Below are 23,781 nucleotides of genomic sequence, written 5' to 3'. Positions count from 1 at the left end.
AACATACATATATAATACTTTTTCTAACAAACTAGTACTTGGTCTTAGAATTTGCTTAGAAATTTGGAGTAATACTGGTTGATAGTAACCAACAAAAGAAAAAGCAAACCTGTACCCAAGTACCACATTTTTATCCTCAAAATTACTCCTTGAAATTTTACTGATTCATTTAATAAGATGTGGGACTATCAAATCCATTTGAACAGTACGAGCAAATCCTAATACACTTATAATACCCTGCTTTCCAAAATACATATCTATTACTCTACTAACAGTGTGTAGTAGAGACTGAAAGGAAGGTAAGGTATATATAGGAAAGAAGAGGAGGGCTGCATTCACTGGTTTGCACAGATCAAAACTGTGGAAAAGTAATGAAAGTGAAAAGAATAAAAGATAGGAGAAATATGAAAGTAAGATTGACAGATTCTAGGATTGACTGATTAGATATTCGTGGAGGAGAAGGCTACAAGTATTAGTAAAACCTGATGAAGCAAGGAAAGTGTGCATGGGGGGGGGGCTAAAAATTATCCTCAGTAGAAGTGGTAGCATGCATTAGGCCCTGGGTTCATTTAGCAGCACCAAAAATAAGATAAAATAGAGGGGGTGGGGGAGAAGCAGGTATAGAGAAAGTAAAATATTGGCCAAAAGGAAAAGGACAAGTTGATTTGAAGAAGAATGTGATTTCAAATATGCTGACCTTAACACAAATTGAGGATAGTAGGGTAGAAAACTTGAGAATTTAAGCTTTATGTAGAAATCTGGCTTTGGAATTACCTATATAAAGAAAGAGTCTTAGAACACAAAGTACCTATGTGACAGGTAAAACTAAGCCAAAGGAACCACTAAGTTGTGAATTGGGTAACATCACAAATTTCAGTAATTGAGGAAAAAGAAGACAATTTCACACAGTATCTATAAACTGTTTAATAAAGACAGGGACAAGCACCAGAAAGAAAGGGAATGCTAAGCAGATAGTAGAAAACACGTTCCTGGGGATACAGTTGTTAAATTAAGGATACATCTCAGCTTTACAGACAAATCTATATAGGAAACAGTGGGGAAAATGAGGAGTACTTCCCCAAACCAACGTTTTCACATTCCATTCCTAGGAAACTAATGTGCCCAAACAGAAATGCTCTGACCCAACTATTTTCCTCTATAAATCTTGTGCTCTGAACTAGCTTCATGTGGCTGAAAATGCTAGACTGAGGAGATAGCTTGTAAAAACTGACTGCCAATATTCAGTTCCCTAGTACCCACATAAAGCCAGATACACAAAGTGGCACATGCATCTGGAATTTGTCTGCAATACTGAGGCCCTGGCACATCTATTCTCTGCCCCCCTCAAATAAATAAAATAAAATAAAATAAAATAAAATAAAATAAAATAAAATAAAATAAAATAAATAAGGTGGCAAGACAAGGGATGACCTAAAAATTGTCCAATCACCTTTGCATATATGCCATGGCACATGTCTACTCATTTTCTTTCTCCTCTCTCACACACATGGTTACTGTTCTGGTGTCACACTCTAACTATTTGAAATGGTTAATGTGATGATTTCCCCTAAAGGAACTTTTCTATTCAACTTAACAAATGAGTTTTTTCTTTTTTTTCTTCCTCACCTTCCCCCAACTGAAAAAGCCCTATAAAGCTAACTACTTGAAAACTCAGGTTGGCTGTGCTCCTCTCTTGTGGGTCAGCCCTGGCAGCTTGCGCTTTTCCCAAATGAAAGTTTCATCTTTGCCTCAGAGTGGTTTGCATGGTCTTGGGCACTCCCAAGCCTTACACTATTCTAACACAACACACCACATTGCAGTCTCACTGATATGTAGACTCTAAATGAGGGACACATTCAATCTTTAACACAACCTGAGTCAAATATAAACAATAAAAAGTCTCAGAAAAAATAGTCATTAAACCCTTATTCCTTATTGACACTTGAGATTTTCATTTGGAGTTTTAATAGCTTTCATCTTATAGAACAGGAGAAACCCTACTCCTTGCCAAGGATGGTAATAGAGACCCCGGAACTAACAAAGCATGCACAGTTAGTGGACTGTCCCCAACTTTAAGAACTTGTAAAGCACAATTTATTTCATGAAAAGTCCTCACAATAAAACATATTTGAAGCAACAAATGAGAAGCTAGTGGAGGATAAGTAAGCATAAAATACTGCAAAACAGCCAGGCATGGTGGTGCATGCCTTTAATTCCAGCACACTTGGGAGGCAGAGGTAGGAGGAATACTGTGAGTTTGAGGCCACCCTGAGACTACATAGTGAATTCCAGGTCAGCCTGGACTAGACTGAAACCCTACCTTGAAAAAACCAAAACAAAACAAACAAAAACTGGAAAACAGACCTAAAGTACAACAGATGAAAAATAAGTATCTAAAATAATCATCTTGAATCCTGAAGCACATGAGCAGTATAAACTCTAATACCAAAGACTCTAATATGATTTCTATTCCATCTGAGTTCAGGAAAGTATATCATCTGTCAAAATTTCACAAAAGGCTAAATTAAAAGTATTCTCAGTGGTTAAGAATATAAATCAGTTGACTGCAAAGAAAACATTTGTCAAATGCTCCTCTCTGAAGCTGAAAATTATAGCATTACTATAATAGTAATTTTAGATATGGCTCATTATATATCAATTTTATAATGCTTTAACATAAATTTTATACTAAAAGGATACCCACATTATTGTATTAAAGGACCAATCTTTATCTTAGGTCAAAAAACCCACTTTGAACACACATTCCTTATAATTCATATTAAAAGAAACTTTCAGGACAAGGCAGCTTGATTTCCCAATACCAGACCCCCTTTACAGTCACTACATGAACCCTCAGATTCTTCTACCTCCATATACATACCATCAATGAATAGTCATTTTGTCAGACAAAAAGATTTAAAGATAGCAAGGTAATAAGACCCAGTTCCTCCTTCTATAAAAGGAGGAAAACAAAATCTGAACTCTGCTTTTACTGAAGAACAATCCAAATAAAACTGTTTTACAAGCATGGGGAGGGATGAGAAAATCTCTGTCAAAACTAGGAACTTTTGAAGCCAGATAATTCTTTGCTGTTCAAGGCTATCCTAGGAACTGGATGCTTAGTAGTATCCTAAAACCTCTGCCCATGAAATGGCAGTAGCATTCCCTATTGGTCCTCTCTGCTCTCAAGAAACATTGTTCAAAACACAATCCTCTTAATATAAGTTACAAGAAAACTGAAGCCTCAATCATTTTACCTGTATCATCCACAACTCTCAAAGTCTTTTGGCTGTTAGCTACCTGATCTTTCCACCATACAATGAACATCAAAATAGATTTAAGAGGGCTGGAGAGATGGCTTAGCGGTTAAGCGCTTGCCTGTGAAGCCTAAGGACCCCAGTTCGAGGCTCGGTTCCCCAGGTCCCACGTTAGCCAGATGCACAAGGGGGCGCATGCGTCTGGAGTTTGTGTGCAGAGGCTGGAAGCCCTGGCGCGCCCATTCTCTCTCTCTCCCTCTATCTGTCTTTCTCTGTGTGTCTGTCGCTCTCAAATAAATAAATTAAAAAAAATAGATTTAAGAACAAAACATATAATCTAATGATGGTCCAAAAACATAATCTATCAGATAAATATACACAAACTGTACCTTAAATAACCCTTACAAATTCAGATATTCAATGTCTTAAAAGTATGAAGAGCCGGGCATGGTGGCACATGCCTTTAATACCAGCACTCGGGAGGCAGAGGTAGGAGGATCACAGAGTTCGAGGACACCCTGAGACTACATAGTGAATTCCAGGTCAGCCTGAGCCAGAGTGAGACCCTACCTTGAAAAACCAAAAAAAAAAAAAAAAAAAAAAAAAAAGTATGAAGAAAGTTATGGAGTTGGAAAACTATTTTCACTACAATAAATACAGTCATAACATAGCCATTTTTTCACTATAGAATTTTGAGAGTGATTGTGGGATTAGAGATCTCCTATTAATCAAGTATGTTCACTCTAAGAAAAAATAGCAAGTTCATCTGGTTGCCAATAATTATTAAGCAGGGAAAAATTCTTGGTTCTATTGTGTACACATACAGGCCAAACGATAGTAATAATGATGAAAGCAGTTAAGTAACTCACAGAGAAGTTGACATCTGTTAAGTGTTAGGTTGGGACAAGCTCCCAAGATAGAGTCACCATGTAGTGACAGGTTGGGACAAGCTCCCAAGATAGAGTCACCATGTAGTGACAAAGACATCAGGAAGTAGGTTATCCACATTCCTCAAGAAACTGCCCAGCCATTATCCCTTTCTTGCCTAACAACACCCCCACACACACTGGTCATGATTTCTTGCCCCCTTATCTTGTGGTCACACTATTCTGGTGTCACACCCTGGTTGTCTTAGATCTCCCCTAAAGAAACCTTGTTTGTTTTTTTTTTTCTAACTTTTCCCTTCCTTACCTTCCCCCAACTGAAGAGCCCTATATAGCGTACTATCTGGAATTTCAAGTTGACTGTGCTCCACTCTTAAGAGTCAGTCCTGGCAGCTTGTGCTCTTCTAAAATAAAAGCTTCCATCTTTGCCTCAAAGGGGTCTCCATGGTCTTAGTCACCTCCAAACCTTACATTAAGATCCTTTAAAAACTAGCAATAGCTCAGGACAAATAATAATCCAATAACCAAAATAAAAAATGGTCTTTTGTACAGGGATGTTTTATGAGAAAACAACCATATTTAAGTTTCTGTTATTATGTACCTTTCAGGAATCTTTGTTAGATTATATTCAAAAGACAAAAATACATTCTTCAAGATATAAAGAAAAACTAACATTTTAGACTGTAATAAAAATATCTTGGGACTGATTATAAGCAGCAATGAACACAAAAATAAATACATACATAAAATAAACAGTCTCACCTTCCAAGGAAATACCAGGACTGACCAGAATTTGGATCTGCTTCCAAGGACTTTTGGAGATACTGAATAGCATAACTTTCCTTGGTGGCTTTATCTGCCAAAAGATCCACAGTGTGATGCATCCAGCCTGTAGTAAATTCGTTTAAAATATTTACATTAGTTATCTCTTTTTCTATTTGGAAGAAAACTAAAGGGAAAATAAAAAACACATTTTTCAATATGTTAATGATCTACTTCAGAATAGACAGCCCCTCTTTTTAGTTTGTTTTTTTTACAAGGTAGGATACTGCTCCAGGCTGACCTGGAATTCACTATGTAGTCTCAGGCTGGCTTCAAACGATCCTCCTTCCTATACCTTCCAAGTGCTGGCATTAAAGGTATGTGCCACCAGCACACCTGACCAGAATACACATTTTAGAATTGCAATTGTTGTAATAAGAAAGTCTATTTCTGAAGAGGTAATGTCAGAGATGAGGCACTTTCATTTAAGATAACTTAAAACAATGACTTAACACTCAGTATTTATAAACCATAGATAACTCAAATAATAACAACTGTATTTTCACTAAGCTTGCAACTAGAACTTGGAATTGTGATCTACTAGTAACCAAACATCCCCATCCTAAAAGTGTATTAATCATTAATCAAAATTATGAATAACGAAGCTGTATTGGTAATAAGTAGTCATTTTCTCATATTGATATCTGAAAAAAATCCAAGTTATGAAACAAAGATTCTAAAAATGTCACATTCACTACTCTATGTAAAAATAAATACCTCAAGAATATCTAAGACATTCAGTCACCCCACTATTTACAAGGAATATAAAATACACACCTTGCAGCATGTAGCTAGACAAATTCACACTGATAAAAGCTATAAAGCACAAAAACCATTACAAATAAGTCTATGAGAAAGTTATAAACAAATGGCACAAATGTGCCAAAAGGATTAGATCAGAAAATAGCAGATTCTAAAGATTTTAGTATATTCCTTTTTTTCAGGTTCATTTCACTTTTATTAGGAACAAATACAAGCTCAGATCAGTACAACTAGCTTCAGAGCTATAATTAATATAAAGTATTGAAAATTATCATTAGGTATATTCTAAATGATACAGAAACAATATGTTTAAATGGATCCTATTTAAATTACAAATCAAGTTGTGGCAGTTTTAATGGATATCTCCCAATACATTCAGGAATTTATTCAAATGTCTAACTTAGATCTCCAGCCCTAAGGTATATTTGGGGAATTCCCGTCTAAAGAGATGCAAAGTGCTTGAGTTTTGCTATTTTGGTGTTCCTTGAATGTGCTTTTCTCTCTCAGGTTGGACCTGTGAAAGTATGCCAGCTTCTCCCATTATGGAACTGCCCGTGAATCTATAAACTTCAAACAAATTCCCTTCCTCCATAACTGTGCCTGGTTTGGAAGTTCATCTCAGCCACCTAACACTGTTTGCTACAGAATCGGTACTAAGGAGTGGGATAGAGTGGCTGTGATAAGTCTGACCATGTGGATTTTGGTCTTTTGGAACTGTGTGCTGGGGAGATGGGAAATTTAGTGCTTACAACTGAAGAAGCTTCTGGAGTGTTAAGCCAAGTTTTATGTACTATTCTGCCAAGTTTTACGTACTATTCTGATAAGAGTTTGAGAAAACTAAGTACAGAGAAAATTGTATTTGGAGGTTTGTCTTATAAACTTTCTAAGGAGAAGGAAAGACTGCAGAAAACCTTGTTGGAATTGGGCTGGCTGTGTTCTGCTGCCCAGGCCCAGAGAGTTTGGTCAAGGTTACATCTGTAATGGACTCATGTGCTTAGCTCAAGATATGGAACTGAGAAATTTAAGATTTAAAATTGAAGAAACTTGAACAAGTTTATAATGTACTGGCACAGAGACTACTTTTATGTTACGGAAGCTGCTATTATAATTATAAAAAACATGGACTTCCGGTTAAGATGGTGGAATAGGTACCACGACAAAGCAGCCTAGGGGGAAAAAAGCCAAAAAAAAAAAAACCTCAGCAAAATACACACTTTTACTAAAAAGTGAGGTGTATAGGAAATTGAAACGGCAGCGGAGAAGTAGGAGAGATCCAGAGCCCGCACAGCCTGGCAGAAGCAGCTCCGGCAGGTCCAGTGACCTTGGCAGCAGCAGCAACACCAGAAAGCCACCAGGCTCGGCTTGAGCTTCAGGAAAAGCCAGGTGAGGGGAGCTTCCACTCACACTGGAGCTCTCCACAAACTCAAGAAACATGAAGGGAGAGCGGCAGTGAACAACGGAGGAGCAGATCACAAGGTAGAAGAACACATGGAACAACGAGAGAACTAGAGCAGCATTGGCAGCCTCCCCTCCCCTACCGCCAGTGCCCAGCTCCAGCAAACAGAGCAGAGGTCCAGTGACCCGGCCCCGCCAACTTGAACCAACAGTGGGACACAAGCAGGAGCAGAGGTAACTGGGATTACACCGGGGAAGAGTCTCACCTGGTCACAAACTGACTTGGAACCCTCAACAGATCAGAAATCTTAACCTCCTTGTTGTCCGGATTAAGGGTATGGGTGGGGCACCACACACCCTAAGGGACAGATAGAGGATCTGGTTGTCATAATACCTACTTTTGGATAAATACTCTGAGAATCTTGAGAGCCACACCTAACACCTTAAGCTCCTACCCTGAAGTTATATAACATCAGATTATCTGATACATCTAATAATACCCAGCTAACTATAAAATCCAATCATTAAATAATCCAGGATGCAGGCTGGAGAGATGGCTTAGCGGTTAAGCGCTTGCCTGTGAAGCCTAAGGACCCCGGTTCGAGGCTCGGTTCCCCAGGTCCCACGTTAGCCAGATGCACAAGGGGGTGTACGCGTCTGGAGTTCGTTTGCAGAGGCTGGAAGCCCTGGCGCGCCCATTCTCTCTCTCTCCCTCTATCTGTCTTTCTCTCTGTGTCTGTCGCTCTCAAATAAATAAATAAATAAATAAATAAATAAATAATTAATTAATTAATTAATTAATTAAAAAAAAATAATCCAGGATGCAAAAATATATACATTATAACACAAGAAACCCCCAAAATCAAGACAATATAAATCCACCAAAAGTATTAATGCATCAGAAATGACATCCAGTGAGAACGAGTTAGAGGAAATGCCTAAGATTTCAAAAAAATGATTATAAATATGTTCAAAGACGTCAAAGAAGAAATCCAAGAGGAAATCAAAGGAATCAAAGAAAACATAGGATACCAATTTAATAAAATAAAGAGGTCAATACTAGACATAAATAAGGAAATAGAAATAATAAAGAAAAATCAGTCAGAATTACTAGCAATGAAGAACAGAGTTAATGACATAAGAAACTCTGTAGAAAATCTCACCAGTAGAATGGATGAATATCTAAGCTAGAAGACCAGGTGGCAGATCTAATACAGGCCAACAAAGAGAAAGACAAACTTATAGAAAAGTATGAGTGAGAATTTCAAGATATTCGGGATACTATGAGAAGATCAAACATAAGAATTCAGGTCATAGTAGAAGGAAAAGAATTTCACTCCAAAGGCATAGTAGGTGTCTTCAACAAAATCATAGAAGAAAACTTCCCCCAAATTGGGAAAGAGGTGCCAATGCAGATACAGGAATCCTTTAGTACACCAGCCAGACAAAACCTGGAAAGAACCTCTCCTCACCATATTATAATCAAACTACCAAACACTCAAACCAAAGAAAAAATATTGAAAGCAGTTAGAAAGAAAAATCAAGTTACCTACAAAGGCAAGCCTATCAGGATTACAACAGATTAGTCAACACAAACGTTAAAAGCCAGAAGGGCGTGGAGTGATGTATTCCAAGACCTGAAAGATAACAACTGTCAACCAAGGTTACTTTACCCTGCACAACTATCCATTCAAATAGACAGAGAAATAAGGACATTCCACGATAAAAGCAGGCTAAAGAAGTACTTGAAGACAAAAACAGCTCTACAGAAAATAAAGATTCCTCCATGCTGAAGAAAAAAAAAACACAATAACAATCTTAAGAAAGATGGTCCAACTACTTCATACTAAAGCAAAGAGAATGCCTGAGGTGATTCCACCCCAGAAAGACTGAAAGGTAGGAACGTACTCTTTTGAAAGGAGGCCAGAAAAGAAGGAATCTGCTAAGTTCATGATATAATTCATCCCTGAATTATGGCTATGGGTCTGGAGAGATGGCTTAGCGGTTAAGCGCTTGCCTGTGAAGCCAAAGGACCCTGGTTGGAGGCTGGATCCCCAGGACCCACGTTAGCCAGATGCACAAGGGGGCGCATGCGTCTGGAGTTCATTTGCAGTGGCTGGAAGCCCTGGCGCGCCCATTCTCCCCCCCCCCTCTGCCTCTTTCTCTGTCATTCTCAAATAAATAAATAAAAATAAAACAACAAAAAAAATAAGCTGCTTCTGGTAAAAAAAAAAAAAAAGAACATGGCTAAGATATACACACCTGGTATTGGTTTTGAAAGCATGAAAAATGTGTGGAGTGTATCATGAAGTACACAAGGCTCGAAAAGGTTCTAGAAGCTGCTGCTGAGATAGATGGCAGCATGAGACAGGGCGTGATGACCCTGAGTAAGAGACTGGCGAAGCTACTGGAAGATGGACCATGGTTTGCATGGAGACACAAAGATGTTTTGGATAATTCAGGATTGTGCAAGGGCTACCATACAGCTGCTGTCTAGGGATGGTTATTCAAACCAGGGGCAGAATAGGAAAATCCAGAAGCTGTCAATCACTGGGTATGACTTGAACTGCAAATGTCTGATGCTTGCTTGATGGTTATTGAGTTTGCATTGTTCCAGTCTCTCCTTCCTATGTCTTATAGCAGTTGAAAATGTTTATTCTGTGCCTTTCTATGTTGAAAGTTTATAGCGTTTTGATTTTACAGGACTCACAGCTACGAATATCTTAAATCTCAGATGAGACTTGGGACTTTAAACTTAAGTTGGTAAAGACTATGAGGATCCTTGAAATTGGACTGAATACAATTTACAATGTGAGATGGGTATCTACTGGGGGCCAGGGATGGAATGTGGAAGTTTAATGGATATCCTCCAATACATTCAGGAGTATATTAAAGTTGTAACTTAGATCTCTAGCTTCCTGGCTGGAGAAAGTGTCACTGTGGGTGGATCCTAGGTCTACCCCTAAAGATGTACGGAGTGCTTAGGTTTTGCCATTAAGGAGTTTCCTGGAGTGTGCTTGCTGCTGGTGATGGTTGCTTTTTTCACTCTGTCTGGGCCTGTTGGTGGCCAACTGCTTCTACCATTACAGAATTTCCCCTGGCTCTATAAGTGTCAAACAAATTTCCTTCCTTCCATAACTGCGCCTGGATTAGAGGTTCATCCTAGCAACTAAAGCTGTTAGCTCTGATTTATACCGTTTAAAATATTCATAACAAATGAAGACTTCATTTCCGACATTTGCTACAGTGCTGTGCATTGAAAGTTATCTTAAATGGATTGAATCCAGGTTTCCTGCATCTGTATAACATGTACAAGACAAGGTCAGATGCCTGTACAATACACTACCAACAGCTTGCTACAAGGTGCTCCAGAACCCAGGTGCCCATGCAAATCCCACTCCAAAGGTTCCTGAACCCAGTACCCAGGCCTGGAATCTGGACCCTAGGCCTTGAGCATGTGGTCAGTCACCCATAAGAAAACCCACCCCAACTCTCTCAATCACAGCACCCTCACACTCACATCATGCTCTTGACCTAGGAAACCCTAGGTCAGGTACCCTTGTGTAACTGCATGACCAGACCCTGACAACCTATTGCAAACTTGTCTGAATCCTGAGATCTTGTGTGTAAGCACCATAGCTGACTCAAAGGCCAGGTAAGTGAATGGAATACTGCCCCTGTCCCCCAGCTCACAGCACCAGTGTACTGGCATCAAACATTGAAGTCAGCAGCCTGCACAAAACCTTGTCAATGATCCAGGCTCTCATACAATACTCTGATTCCAGTTCCTGATATTAAAGCTTCACTACCACCATACTGTGTGAATCCCTCTTAGGAGAGCAGAAGCAATGCACTGACATGGCCAAACAAGTATAACTTCATATATCTCACCAAAGAATCAGCACCTATAGTATCAAGATGAATCCTGCTAAGCTGAAAGAACATCCCTCACTGCTCCAAACTCACCCCTAATCCAGGTATATCATAAAATTGCCAACATGGAATGAACCACAAAGCAAAGGTCCAAATCCAAAATTACAAGCAATAGGAAAAGCAAGATCTATATCAAAAATTACCAAAACCAAAGTAACGAAAGCAATGAGAAAGACTTAAACTCTTGAATGAATTCAAAGAGAACACAGACAGACAATTGCATGAAGTAAGGAAGTCAATTCAAGATATGAAAGCAGAATTCAATAAAGAGGAATGATGAAGAAAGAGTAAAATGAAACACTAAAAATAAAAATCTGGAAACTCACGTGTAGAGCTTGTTATAAAGCATCAACAATAAGATTAATCCTGTGGAAAACAAGAGTATAGGGACAAGAAGACAAGGTAGCAGCAATGAATTATTTAGCCAAATGAAAAATGTTTTTAAAAATGTCAATGAACATGCTAATTGTACCTTCCTCATCAAGGCAGGCTGCCAAAAAACTATGCTGGGAGGAAAAGAATTCAAAAATCCAGCCCACCAAGCAGAAATGCTGAATTATTAGATTTGATGTATGTTTAGCATACCCTTTTCAAGTCATTTGTATAGTAAACATTATTATTGTTATTACAATATCACTATTATTAATTTGAAAGGGAGAGAAAAGAGAATGTGTGTGTGTGTGTGTAGGTGTGCTAGGGTCTTCTGCCATTGAAAATATTCTCCACATGCATATGACACTTTGTGTACCTGGCTTTATGTGGATACTGGGTAAATGAAAGTGGGGCTACCAGGCTTTACAACCAAGAGCCACCTCCCCAACCCCAAAGGTTAATGTTTATCATTTCTGATATCTCATGACAATCCTCCTACCTCAGACTCCCAAGTTCTGATATTGAAGGTATAAGTCACCACATAGTGCTTTTTTATTCTTTAACTCTCCACTCATGCATATATATTCCATGCTAGTTTTGCTTTTGTTTGTGTATTGCTCAGTTGGATTTTGGATTTGCTCTGTATTTTTCTATTACTCTTACAAAACACAACTCAAACTTTTCCTTTCTTTGCACCTCTTTTTCACATTTTCTCATCTTATCCTCTCATCCTTATTTGTCATAACTACAGACTTCTATAACCTTAACAACCTCCAGAAATTTGTACCCGTTATGGAACTTCCCTTGATTCTGTAAGCTTCAAATAAATTTCCTTCCTCTCATAAACGTGTCTGGCTTGAAGTTCATCTCAGCGACCTGAAGCTGTCTGCTACAAGCAGCTAGGTGAAATACAGAGGTCAATGCAAGATGAGTGAGGAAATAAAACTATTGAAGAAAAATCCATCCAATATACAGGAAATGAAAGCCATAGTATATCCAATTGAAAAAATATAACTGTAGGGTGCTTTACCAATAAAATAGATTAAGGACAGGACAGTAGATCTGAGCTTGAAGAAAGGATGGTAGCAGATTTGAAACATTTCATCAAGAAGAAAGATGAATTAGTAAGAAGTTAGGAGCAAAAATTTCACAGTTAGGACACTATAAAGAGATCAGAACTGAGTATTTTGGGCAGAAAAGAAGAATTACAATCTAAAGGCAATGTAAATATTTTCAACAAGTCACAGAAGAAAATTTCCCAGAATTAGGAAAAGAGATAGATACCATTACAGATACATTTACAAAACAGAATAGAACAAAAAAGTACCTCTCCTAATCATTATAATTAAATTGACTAGATTGTTCTCTACAATAATTGAAGGGAGGGGGCCTATCTATGATAAAACCAGGCAAAAGGATTAAATGACCACTAAAGCCAGCTGTACAGAAATATTTGCAGGAATCCTTCAGACTAAAGAAAAGGAAAAGCACATTCATGAGGATACCAGAAATTAAAACAAAAAAACAGTGCTTGGATAAGTTAATGCAAGAGAGGAATAGAAACACAAGATCTTTAAAGTCAACAAGAATGACAGGCACGGGCTGGAGAGATGGCTTAGCGGTTAAGCGCTTGCCTGTGAAGCCTAAGGACCCCGGTTCGAGGCTGGTTTCCCCAGGTCCCACGTTAGCCAGATGCACAAGGGGGCACACGTGTCTGGAGTTCGTTTGCAGAGGCTGGAAGCCCTGGCGCGCCCATTCTCTCTCTCTCCCTCTATCTGTCTTTCTCTCTGTGTCTGTCGCTCTCAAATAAAATAAAATTAAATTAAAAATTAAAAAAAAAAGAATGACAGGCATGCATGCATACATACATACATTTCAATTACTCAGATTATTAATGGCTTCAATTCCCCAATCAAAGACACCAGCTACCAGAATGTATTAAAAGGCACAATCCTTCTGCCTGTTGCCTCCAAGATATTCACCTTACCATAAAAGACAATTATCTTAGAGTGAAAGTATGGAAAATGGAATTTCAAATAAATGCACCTAGGAAATAAACAGGTGCTGCTGTTAACTGACCAACATTAGCCAGAAGAGATGAAGGTCACTTTATACTGATTAAGGAAATAATCCATTAAGAGGTCATTACAATTCTAAGCATATCTGCATCAAACACAGGTATATCTAATTTCATTAAACAAACACTACTAGATGAAAAGTCACAGATTAACCCAAGCACCATAGTACTGGTGACTTCAATGTTTCACTCTCACCAACTGAAAGATCATCCTTGTAAAAAGCTAACTGAGAAGCATGTGGATAAAATGACAATATAGAACATATGGACCAAACAGACTTCTAGAGAACATGCCATCCAAATGCTGCAGAACAAATGTGCTACTGAGAAGCACATGGAAATTTTTCTAAAATAAATCTTATATATTAGGGCACAAAGCAAATCCTAACAAATCCTGGAAGATTAAAATAATTCCTTATTATTAATCAGGTGTGGTGGTGCACATCTTCAGTCCCAGCTCTTCGAAGGCTGAGGAAGGAGGATCACTGAGTTCAAGGCCAGCATGGGGCTACAGAGTGGGTTCCAGGTCAGCCTGGGCTAGAATAAGATCCTGCCTCAGAAAAATAACAAAACAAACAAACAAACAAAACTGCAAATCATCATCAAGAAACAATACAGAGTATACACAATCTCATGGAAATTAAATAATACCCTATTGAATAATGAATGTCAATGAAGAAAGCAAAAAGGAAATAAATTTTGAGAATAAAAAAAGCAGCAAATCAAAGCCAGTCTTACTCTTGGATGGAGATACTGTTTTACTTTATAGACAGCAAAGAATTCTGGGAGAGATCCAACATCCATCAATGTAAGAAAAGTCAGATAGAGACACAACAAAAAACTGGGAAAAGAAGAAATATATCTCAACATAGTAAAAGCTACTTATGGAAAACCTGTAGTTAACATTGCCCTAAATAAGGAAAATGCCAACCTTTCCACTAAAATCTCTACTTTTATTCAATGTAGTACTGGAAGTCATGTGTAGAGCATTAAGACAAGAAACCCAAATAGGATATAGCAAATGATCTTTTACCTTCCTATATACCAATAAACAAATTAGTAGAGCAAAGTAAGTGGACAACCCATTGAGAGGACATTATAATTTTAAACATGCATGCACCAAAAAAATGTATACCTAAAACTTGCCAGATATAACACAGATTAACACAAACACATTAGTGGGTGGTAATTCTAATAACCTACTCTCACCAACAGACAGGTTATCCAGACAAAAAGATAAATAGAAATAGCCGAGTTAAATAAATAACATCATTGATCAAATACACTTAATAGACCTCTACACAAATAAAATATACATTCTCAGCAATTCATGGGACTTGACTCCAAAATAGATATATAAAATATACGAAAGGTGTAACATCTCTGTTTATCTGACAACAGTAGAATAAAGCTAGAAATCAACAGCAAGAATAACTACAGAAAATGCATAGACTCGTGGAGATGAATGGGTCATTAAAGAAATCAAAAGGAAATTTAAAAAAGCTACAACTGAATGGAAAAGAACAAGAGCATACTAAAATCTAAGGTATATAATGAATGCAGTCCAAACAGGAAAGGGAAAGTTCATACCTCTAAGTAGCTACATTACAAATTAAGGGACATGACTCAGCTATAGCACTCCTGGCATATACCCAAAGGACTGTATCTTACCACATAGAAACTTGTACACGTATGTTCACTGATAGTCTATTCTTAAAAGACTAAAGAAATGGAATCAGCTTAATGTCCATCAACTGAACAATGAAAATATGGTATGTATATACAAGAGAATTTTATTTAGTGATAAAAACTATGGAACTATTCAGTTTTCAGGAACACAGGAGCAACTAGGAATTATACTGAAACAAATGCTGCATGTTCTTTCTTGTATGTGGACATTAAGTTACAAACTTTTTACTTGCGTGCTTATTCAAAAGACGACCCATAGAGACGAGGAAGTAAGAAAGTGTTCATGAGGGCAGTGGTTAAGGGAGAGAGTATAGTAAACACATGTGATATTAAGTACATAAAGGGAAATAATGTGTGTAGAAAGATTTAAACAGATAAAAAGAAAAAGACAAAGATTTAAACCGTAATAGGAGATGGGACCTAGGAGGACACCTGGTGGCGATACTGCGACCAAAAATTAAAGATGTATGGGAGATGGCTCAACATTTAGTGTACATGTGTACAAAGCCTGTGGAGCCAAGTTTGATCTTACTCAGCACCCTAAACAGCAAGCAAAACAGTATGTGCATCTGTGATCCAGATGTGCCTGGTTTGCACTACCAAGACACTTTGTCTCAAAAAAGAGTGCATGTGTCTGTGCATGCACATGCACATACACACACACTCAATTTAAAGTAAATTAATTCAAATATAATTTTTAAAAAGGAGTATGAACAAAGGTAGTCTTCACGTGCAGATAGTACTGCTGCTATCAGAAGCCATGTGTTATGAATAGAATATCTCCCAAAGAAGTGTTGGACATGGAGAACCTAGGTGTCCCTAACAATAGAGGCTACTGCAATTGACGTAACATTAGTTTTAGTTGCAGGACATTGAGAAATTAAGGTGAATCTGAGCGGAAAGTCTCATACTTGCTAGTTTTCTGGTTCTGGAATGTGCTATGCAATTTATTATGGGTCAGAAATCAGTGGTCTTACTTGGCTATGGACATTGCATGCTACACAATTGACCCTTCTGCCTATGGCATGACTGACATGGGGCAACCAACCAATCTATGATTGTTTGTGACATACACTCACAGGAAAAAATTCCATGGCTAGTACTGCAAATCTGGTCATAAGCCCTAATGTGGGACACCTACCACAGCTAAAAAAAATCATATGGAATCCTCCGTTCTTGGACAATGGAACACTCAGGAGGCACAGATCATTGTTAGAAAATTTTCAGTGCCAGGGATGGGATACCTTCCAGTGAGCTGTTGGCCAGGAAGGGCCATTGCCAAGGCTCCTGGTTTCCCACCAGGAACAGATGGTAAGACCCTATTGCTGAAGATTCCACATACTTGGGCTGCAAGGCCACTGAGAAATCCTGCTGAAACTGAGCTGATAATCTCTCTCATGTAGACCAGCTGACAGAAAGCTAGAAGAAGCCATTCTACATGTAGTTCAATGGGAGAAAGAGATATCACCAGTGAAGATACTCAACAGTGGACACTGCAAGCCTTATAATTGGCCAGCCAGCCCAAATGAGCCACCTGGTGCAATAGTGGCACATCTGTCATGGCGGAAACCAACTGCCCTCCAACTAGACTCGAGGTCCACTCCATGGGAGGGAATACATCCCTGATACTGAAAACTTAAAACAGGGGTAGTCATGAGCCCTAGGGGTGTAACATCTGCTTATGTCTGGATAAATGTATGTACTATGCTTATCAAACTGCCCAGTAAGCACTTCTCTTAATATTTACACCCTTATATTAATGCTACTCTCACTTTGGGTAGAGAATCTTTTTTCATATGGTAGTGACCTTGGGATGACTCAGAAGGTATCACAGTGCCTGAAAGAAATGACTGGAGTACTGAGTAACATCTCATTCACACCTTCCAAGGCTCAGGGTCTAATGTGGAAGAGGTGGCAGAAAGAATGTAAGAGCCAAAGGAAGGGTAGGACTCCTTACGTGTTTCCTCCAGACACAAAATGGCTTGGATGTCCATGACCTCACAGTGCGTAAACAAGACCATCATAAGAGGATGAAAAGATCATGACATCAAAATAAAAGAGACACTGATTGAGATGGGAGGAGATATGATGGAGAATGGAATTTCAAAGGGGAAAGTGTGGGGAAGGGGAGGGTATTACCATGGGATATTTTTTTATAATCAGGGAAAATGGTAATAAAAATTGAAAAAAAAAAAAAAAGAATATAAGAGCAAAGCTGAGCATGGTAGTACACACCTTTAATCCCATCACTTACAAGGCAGAGGTAGGAGGATCGCTGTGAGTTCAAGGCCACCCTAAGACTACAGAGTGAATTCCAGGTCAGCCTAAGCTAGAGTGAAACCATACCGAAAGAGAAGAGAAGAGAAGGGAGGGGAAGGGAAGGGAGGGGAGGGGAGGGAGGGGAGGGGAGGAGAGGGAAGGGGAGGGGAGGGGAGGAGAGGGGAGGGGAGGGGAGGGGAGGGGAGGGGAGGGGAGGGGAGGGGAGGGGAGGGGAGGGGAGGGGAGGGGAGGGGAGGGGAGGGGAGGGGAGGGGAGGGGAGGGGAGGGGAGGGGAGGGGAGGGGAGGGGAGGGGAGGGGAGGGGAGGGGAGGGGAGGGGAGGGGAGAAGAGGGGAGAGGAGGGGAGAGGAGGGGAGAAGAGGGGAGGGGAGGGGAGGGGAGGGGAGGGGAGAAGAGAAGAGAAGAGAAGAGAAGAGAAGAGAAGAGAAGAGAAGAGAAGAGAAGAGAAGAGAAGAGAAGAGAAGAGAAGAGAAGAGAAGAGAAGAGAAGAGAAGAGAAGAGAAGAGAGAAGGAAGGAAGGGGAAGGGAAGGGGAAGGGAAGGGGAAGGGGAAGGGGAAGGGGAAGGGGGAGGGGGAGGGGGAGGGGGAGGGGAAGGGAAGGGAGGGGAAGGGGAAGGGAAGGGAGGGGAAGGGGAAGGAAGGGATGGGAAGGGAAGGGAGGGGGAGGGAAGGGAAGGGAGGGGAGGGGTGGGGGGGGGTGGGTGGGGAGGGGGGGGGAGGGGGGGAAGGGAGGGAAGGGAGGGGAAGGGAGGGAAGGGAGGAAAGGGAGGAAAGGGAGGAAAGGAAGAAAGAAAGAAAGAGAGAAAGAGAGAAAGAGAAAAAGAATGTAAGAGCCAAAGGAAGGTTAAGACTGCTTACAATGCAATTGTCCAGATAAAAACTGGCCTTGATATCCATGACCTCACAGTGCCTCATAGTAAGAAGAGCCTCATAATAGAAGGAAAAGATGATGACATCAAAATAAAAGAGAAACTAATGGAGAGAGGGAGGGGATATGATGGAGAGTCTATATATGAAGGAGAAAGTAGAAGATGGGAAGGAATATCATGATTTATTGTCTATAAGTATGGAGGTTGTCAATAAAAAAATAAAAATTAAATTAAAAAATAAAAAAAAGAAAATAAGTGATGAGTAAATACTCAGTTCTAAATGGGACATAACACCTCCCCCAAGGCTTGAAGAACATCATGAAAGGAAGAAGGGAATAATTTAAGAGCAGATGGATGGGAAAAGTGCTGTGGAATGTTGTCTCTTGGACATGGCATAAGTGTTGCAAACATAAACTCACAGCAGCTGTGGTTTCCTACAAGCTCAAGAATGAATTGGGAAGGGGCACCAAGGAACTCTTGGCAATTGATGGTTGCTGGAGAGAGAGAGTCATATTCTTCAGTAGTATAGAAAATGTTAAGTTGCCCATCTGAAACCTCTGACCTATACACATGAAAGCAACCTTAATTAAACTCAGTGGGATACATACAAACACAGCCACACATACACAGTTATGAAAGTGGAAGTGAAGCTAGAGAAATGACTTAGTGGTTAAGGTACTTGCCTGCAAAGCCAAAAGACCCAGATTTGATTCCCCAGGACCCACATAAGCCAGATGCACAATATGACACATGTGTCTAGAATTTATTTGCAGAGGTTAAAGGCCCTGGCACACCCATTCTACCTGACTCCCCCAATATTTATAAAATAGATGAAAGTGGGAGGGGTACTGGTTGGAAAGAAGAGGTAATTTAGCAGTATTTGTGAGAAGGGTACATAAGCATAAGTTAAGTATGGATTAGGTGTGATAAGAATGCATTATGTAAATGTATGAAATGGTATACCCATTCTCTCAAATGAATATTTTTAAATTCTTTAAAGGAAAAAATAAAGGAATTTAGTTGCCACTCATTTATTCATCTGTCCTCATTAAATATCTCTTCAGCTACTATAAGTAAGAACAAGAGCTAAAGTAACAGGTTCTAGAAGAAGCTATTCCAGCAACAGGAACAATGAAATTGGCCTAAGTTGGACACACTTATGAGAAAGTTGTCTATTCAAAAATCATAAGAAATTATGTTTTATACTCTGAAATTTAATAAGCCTCTGATTTATGTGACTTATGATTCAAAAACAATAAAAACACAATTTGAATCTATATCATAAATACATTAAAGCTTTAACAATTCTAATATAGATTAAATAGTTAATATTCAAATATTATCTGAAGGAGTAATTACTTAATGCATCACACTTAATTTTTTCTATGTAAGTAAAAAGTTTACAATTCAAGATAAAAACGGATATTATTCAAATACCTTATCACTCAAACTATTTTTAAACATCTATAATTCTTAAAACTGTAGACAACAAGAAAAATCCTAATGGATAAAATTAAAACCTTAAAACAAAGAATCCATATGAAGGCCATGTGTTCATTATATATAATAATACATTAATAAATACAAGTTTAATTGATTTTTAAATTATATAAAAAGTAACATTATAAAATTATTTACATATAATTTGGGTTAAAAATAAATGATTTTTCCCAAACTAAAACTAAACAAAATTGAAAAGATAACTCAAATATAACACAGAAAAAAAATAAGACTCAATAATAAGTAAACAAAATGTAAGTTTTGAGGAGCTTCTTCATTACCTTATTGGTAATGGTGACAATTCAAATCTAACTGATTAAATTTCTTCAAATTTAAGATCAAACTAGAACTCCACGCTTATAAAGCTATAGTGATGGGGCTGGAGAGATGGCTTAGCAGTCAAGGTGCTTGCTTGCAAAGCTAAAAGACCCAGGTTCGATTCCACAGGACCCAGATGCACAAGGTGGCACATGCATCTGGAGTTCATTAACAGTGGCTAGAGGCCCTAGTGTATCCATTCATTCATTCTCTCTCTCCTCCTCCCTCCCTCTTTCCCTGTCTCTCTGTCAAATAAATAAATAGAAATATTTAAAAAATAAGAATAGTGGCAGATGTTCTGCAAATTTTAGATGAAATTTTTTATTTATTAATATTTTTTAAAAATTATTTGTGGGCTGGAGAGATGGCTTAGCGGTTAAGCGCTTGCCTGTGAAGCCTAAGGACCCCGGTTCGAGGCTCGGTTCCCCAGGTCCCACATTAGCCAGATGCACAAGGGGGCGCACGCATCTGGAGTTTGTTTGCAGTGGCCCATTCTCTCTCTCTCTCTCTCTCTCTCTGTCTGTTGCTCTCAAATAAATAAATAAACAAACAAAATTTTAAAAAAAAAATTATTTGTGAATGTGTATGTGTGCCAGGGTCACTTGCCTCTATAAATGCCCAACCACCTATAAATGGGTGGCTGAGGAACTGAACCTGGACCAGAAGGTTTTACAAGCAAACATATGTAATCAATGAGCCATTACCCAAGCCCCTTAGTTATTAATATCAATAGCTATGAAAGGAAGTTCACCAATACCTATGTGACCCCAGTCAATTAACTTCATTAAGCATATATGCAGCACAAAGGAAGCAGAAAATCCTTCTCACTCATAGATTAAATACTAGTGAAAAATTTTGAGTGTTTTTAGAAGGATCATCTCTACCAAAGAGTAACACTAAGATAGAATATAAGATAGAAAATACTTGGCAGCAGAAGGGAAAAGAGTTGCATTAAGATTAAATTTATCAACTCTAAAAACCTATAAAGAAACATTTCTAATACACTATAAAATATTACATACCTAACTGCTGTAAAACAGTTGCTTTTACTTGTGCAGAAAGGTTTTCTGTCTGCAGAAGTTGTTCATAAGCTTCCTTTGCAGAGTGATACTTCCTCTAAAGAGCAAAAAACATAATTTAGAAAAAATATAACCTTTAAACAACTATTCCATATATTAATTACATTTCTTGTGCTTCACATTTTTTAAACAAATTGAAAGAAAAAAGTACTGATTCCATTACTGAATATTTCCTTATAACACTAGAAAACTCTGAACAGACTATGTTCCAGTGTATGTTAACCCCAATATAATATTCACAGTACCAAAATAGCATTAAACTACAATGTTTTTAAAATATGTTAATACAAAATAGCTAAAATAGTCTTATTGTAAACATAAATAACCTCAACTTTATTTCAAGAGGGTTTTTGTTTTGTTTTGTTTTTGAATAAGACAGAGAGAAAGAATGAGAATGAATTGGCATGCCAGGGCCTCTAGCCAATGTAATCAAAGTCCAGATGCGTGTGCCACCTTGTGTGCATGTGCAACTCTGCACATGAATCACATTGTATGTCTGGCTTACATGAGATCTAGGAAATCAAACATGGGACCTTAGGCTTCACAGGCAAGCACCATAACTGCAAAGCCATCTTTAAACTTTTAAGACAAAAGTAATGTCTTAGGAACTTACTGAGCTAATTAATGGAATGAAGTTCACTTAGGGCTGGAGAAATCCCTTAGTGGTTACGTTGCTTTACCTGTGAAGCCTAAAGACCCAGGTTTGATTTCACAGTACCCATGTAAGCCAGATGCACAAGGTGGCACATGTGTGTGGAATTCATTTACAGTGGTTGGAGGACCTGCCAGGCCCATTTTCTCTCTTACTATCTGACAGTCTTTCTCTCTCTAATTAATTAAATAAGTTAATTAAGAAAAATAAAGTTCATTTAATACCAGTAATTTCAATGAGAAGTTCTCTAAAATCTCCCCTATTTATTTTATGTTACTTTTGAGGCAAGTCCAACAGACTGGCCTTGGGAGATAAATGTATGCATGTTTAGAATACTAGCAATCAGGGCAGAAAAGTCAGAGACAAGCAGAGATTTCACAAAAACCTTCTTAGACTAGTTAAAGAGGACTATTTAATAACACACCAAACACATTCAAGCAATGTGTCCAAATTTATATCTTAGGAAAAGCACTTCATGGAAGTATCATGCAAAAAGTATGCATCAGAAAGCTGAAGTGACATGTAAACAGGAGGGAATATATAGGAGGAGAGGAATTAGAGGTAAGAAGAGAAAAGAAGTAGAAAGCAACAAAAACAAACATTTGAAAATACCAGAATGAATGAAAGCTAAATCTGTATGACAATTAAAAAATAAAGCTAAAGTGAATAAATAACAGATTAACACATACTTAAAGACAAGGTATTACCAGAATTAAAAAAGAATATTTCATAATAAAATAGAACGAATTAACCCTCCAGGAAGATACGACCTCAAAATACATGAATTAGACTGGCAGAATAAACACTGATGAAATAAAATCAAGTAAATTGCAGAAATGTGTTCTAATTTCACCATCAGGCCCACTATTATTCTCTTTCTGATCCAAGATCCAATCTGGAATTATTTCCTCAGGTCTATGACTTTTATTACTTTGGAATTTGGAAAAAGTGATTTTTCATCATTTCTCATATATTAATTGAAACTATGACAAGCATCCCTTTCCATTTATGTATTTAAATCTGTATGGATATATTTTAATAAGTACCTTATCTTGCATTACAGTAATTACTTGATTTGAAACTTGCGATTTGGTGATTAAGATTCCCAATCTTTAAGTAAACTCTTGAGTCTTCTTGACATGTCTTTATCATTCTTTTCTCTTTGCTTATTTCCTCATTTTCAGGAAATACAAATATATCCTAAGAACTCAAATTGTAGTTCCCCTGGTCTTCTTCCTAAGAATAATTCATTCCTTTTCTTAAAGAACGGTACTCGAGGGGCTGGAGTGAAAGCTCAATATAAAGCCTTCCCAGCCTAGGTGCAATTCCCAGGCCACTGTGTAAGCTGGACACAAAGAATGAGCAGGCGGGCTGGAGAGATGGCTTAGCGGTTAAGCGCTTGCCTGTGAAGCCTAAGGACCCCGGTTCAAGGCTCAGTTCCCCAGGTCCCATGTTAGCCAGATGCACAAGGGGGCGCACGCGTATGGAGTTCGTTTGCAGAGGCTGGAAGCCCTGGCGCGCCCATTCTCTCTCTCTCTCCCTCTATCTGTCTTTCCCTCTGTGTCTGTCGCTCTCAAATAAATAAAAAATTTTAAAAAAAAAAAAGAATGAGCAGGCATATGATGTTTATTCATAGCCACAAGAGGTTCTGATGTACAATGTTAAAAAAAAAAAAAACCCTGAATTTGTAAGCTAAAAGCTAAATCCATGGTATCGAGGAAGATAATTGTTTCTAGGCCTTCCCTACAAATAAGGCTAGGAAGTATATTTATGAATATATATGTACACATATGACACTCTCACATGTATTTCTATCCAACCCTCATATTCATAATGGCCATAAATTCACAATGATGTCTTTAATTGCAACTAATACTACAATTGCACCAGGCC

General features: G+C 38.3%; 1 protein-coding gene across 5 annotated transcripts in view; it reads right to left on the bottom strand.

Annotated features, from left to right (window-relative positions):
- Kdm6a (lysine demethylase 6A) overlaps positions 1-23,781 on the bottom strand; it is a 189,039-nt gene that overhangs the window by 48,784 nt on the left and 116,474 nt on the right. For all 5 annotated transcript variants that reach the window (XM_004665765.3, XM_004665766.2, XM_004665769.3 and 2 more), the window contains exons 9-10: positions 21,180-21,273; positions 4,904-5,030 (exon numbers count right to left, since the gene is read on the bottom strand). In XM_004665765.3, coding sequence (XP_004665822.1) covers positions 4,904-5,030; positions 21,180-21,273 — 221 coding nt within the window. The remainder of the gene's footprint in view (positions 1-4,903; positions 5,031-21,179; positions 21,274-23,781) is intronic.

This window comes from Jaculus jaculus, chromosome X (genome assembly GCF_020740685.1).
Source record: "Jaculus jaculus isolate mJacJac1 chromosome X, mJacJac1.mat.Y.cur, whole genome shotgun sequence".
NCBI classification, from domain to species: domain Eukaryota; kingdom Metazoa; phylum Chordata; class Mammalia; order Rodentia; family Dipodidae; genus Jaculus; species Jaculus jaculus.
The sequence above is the reverse complement of the archived record's forward strand: the minus strand, read 5'-3'. Positions and strand labels throughout refer to the sequence as shown.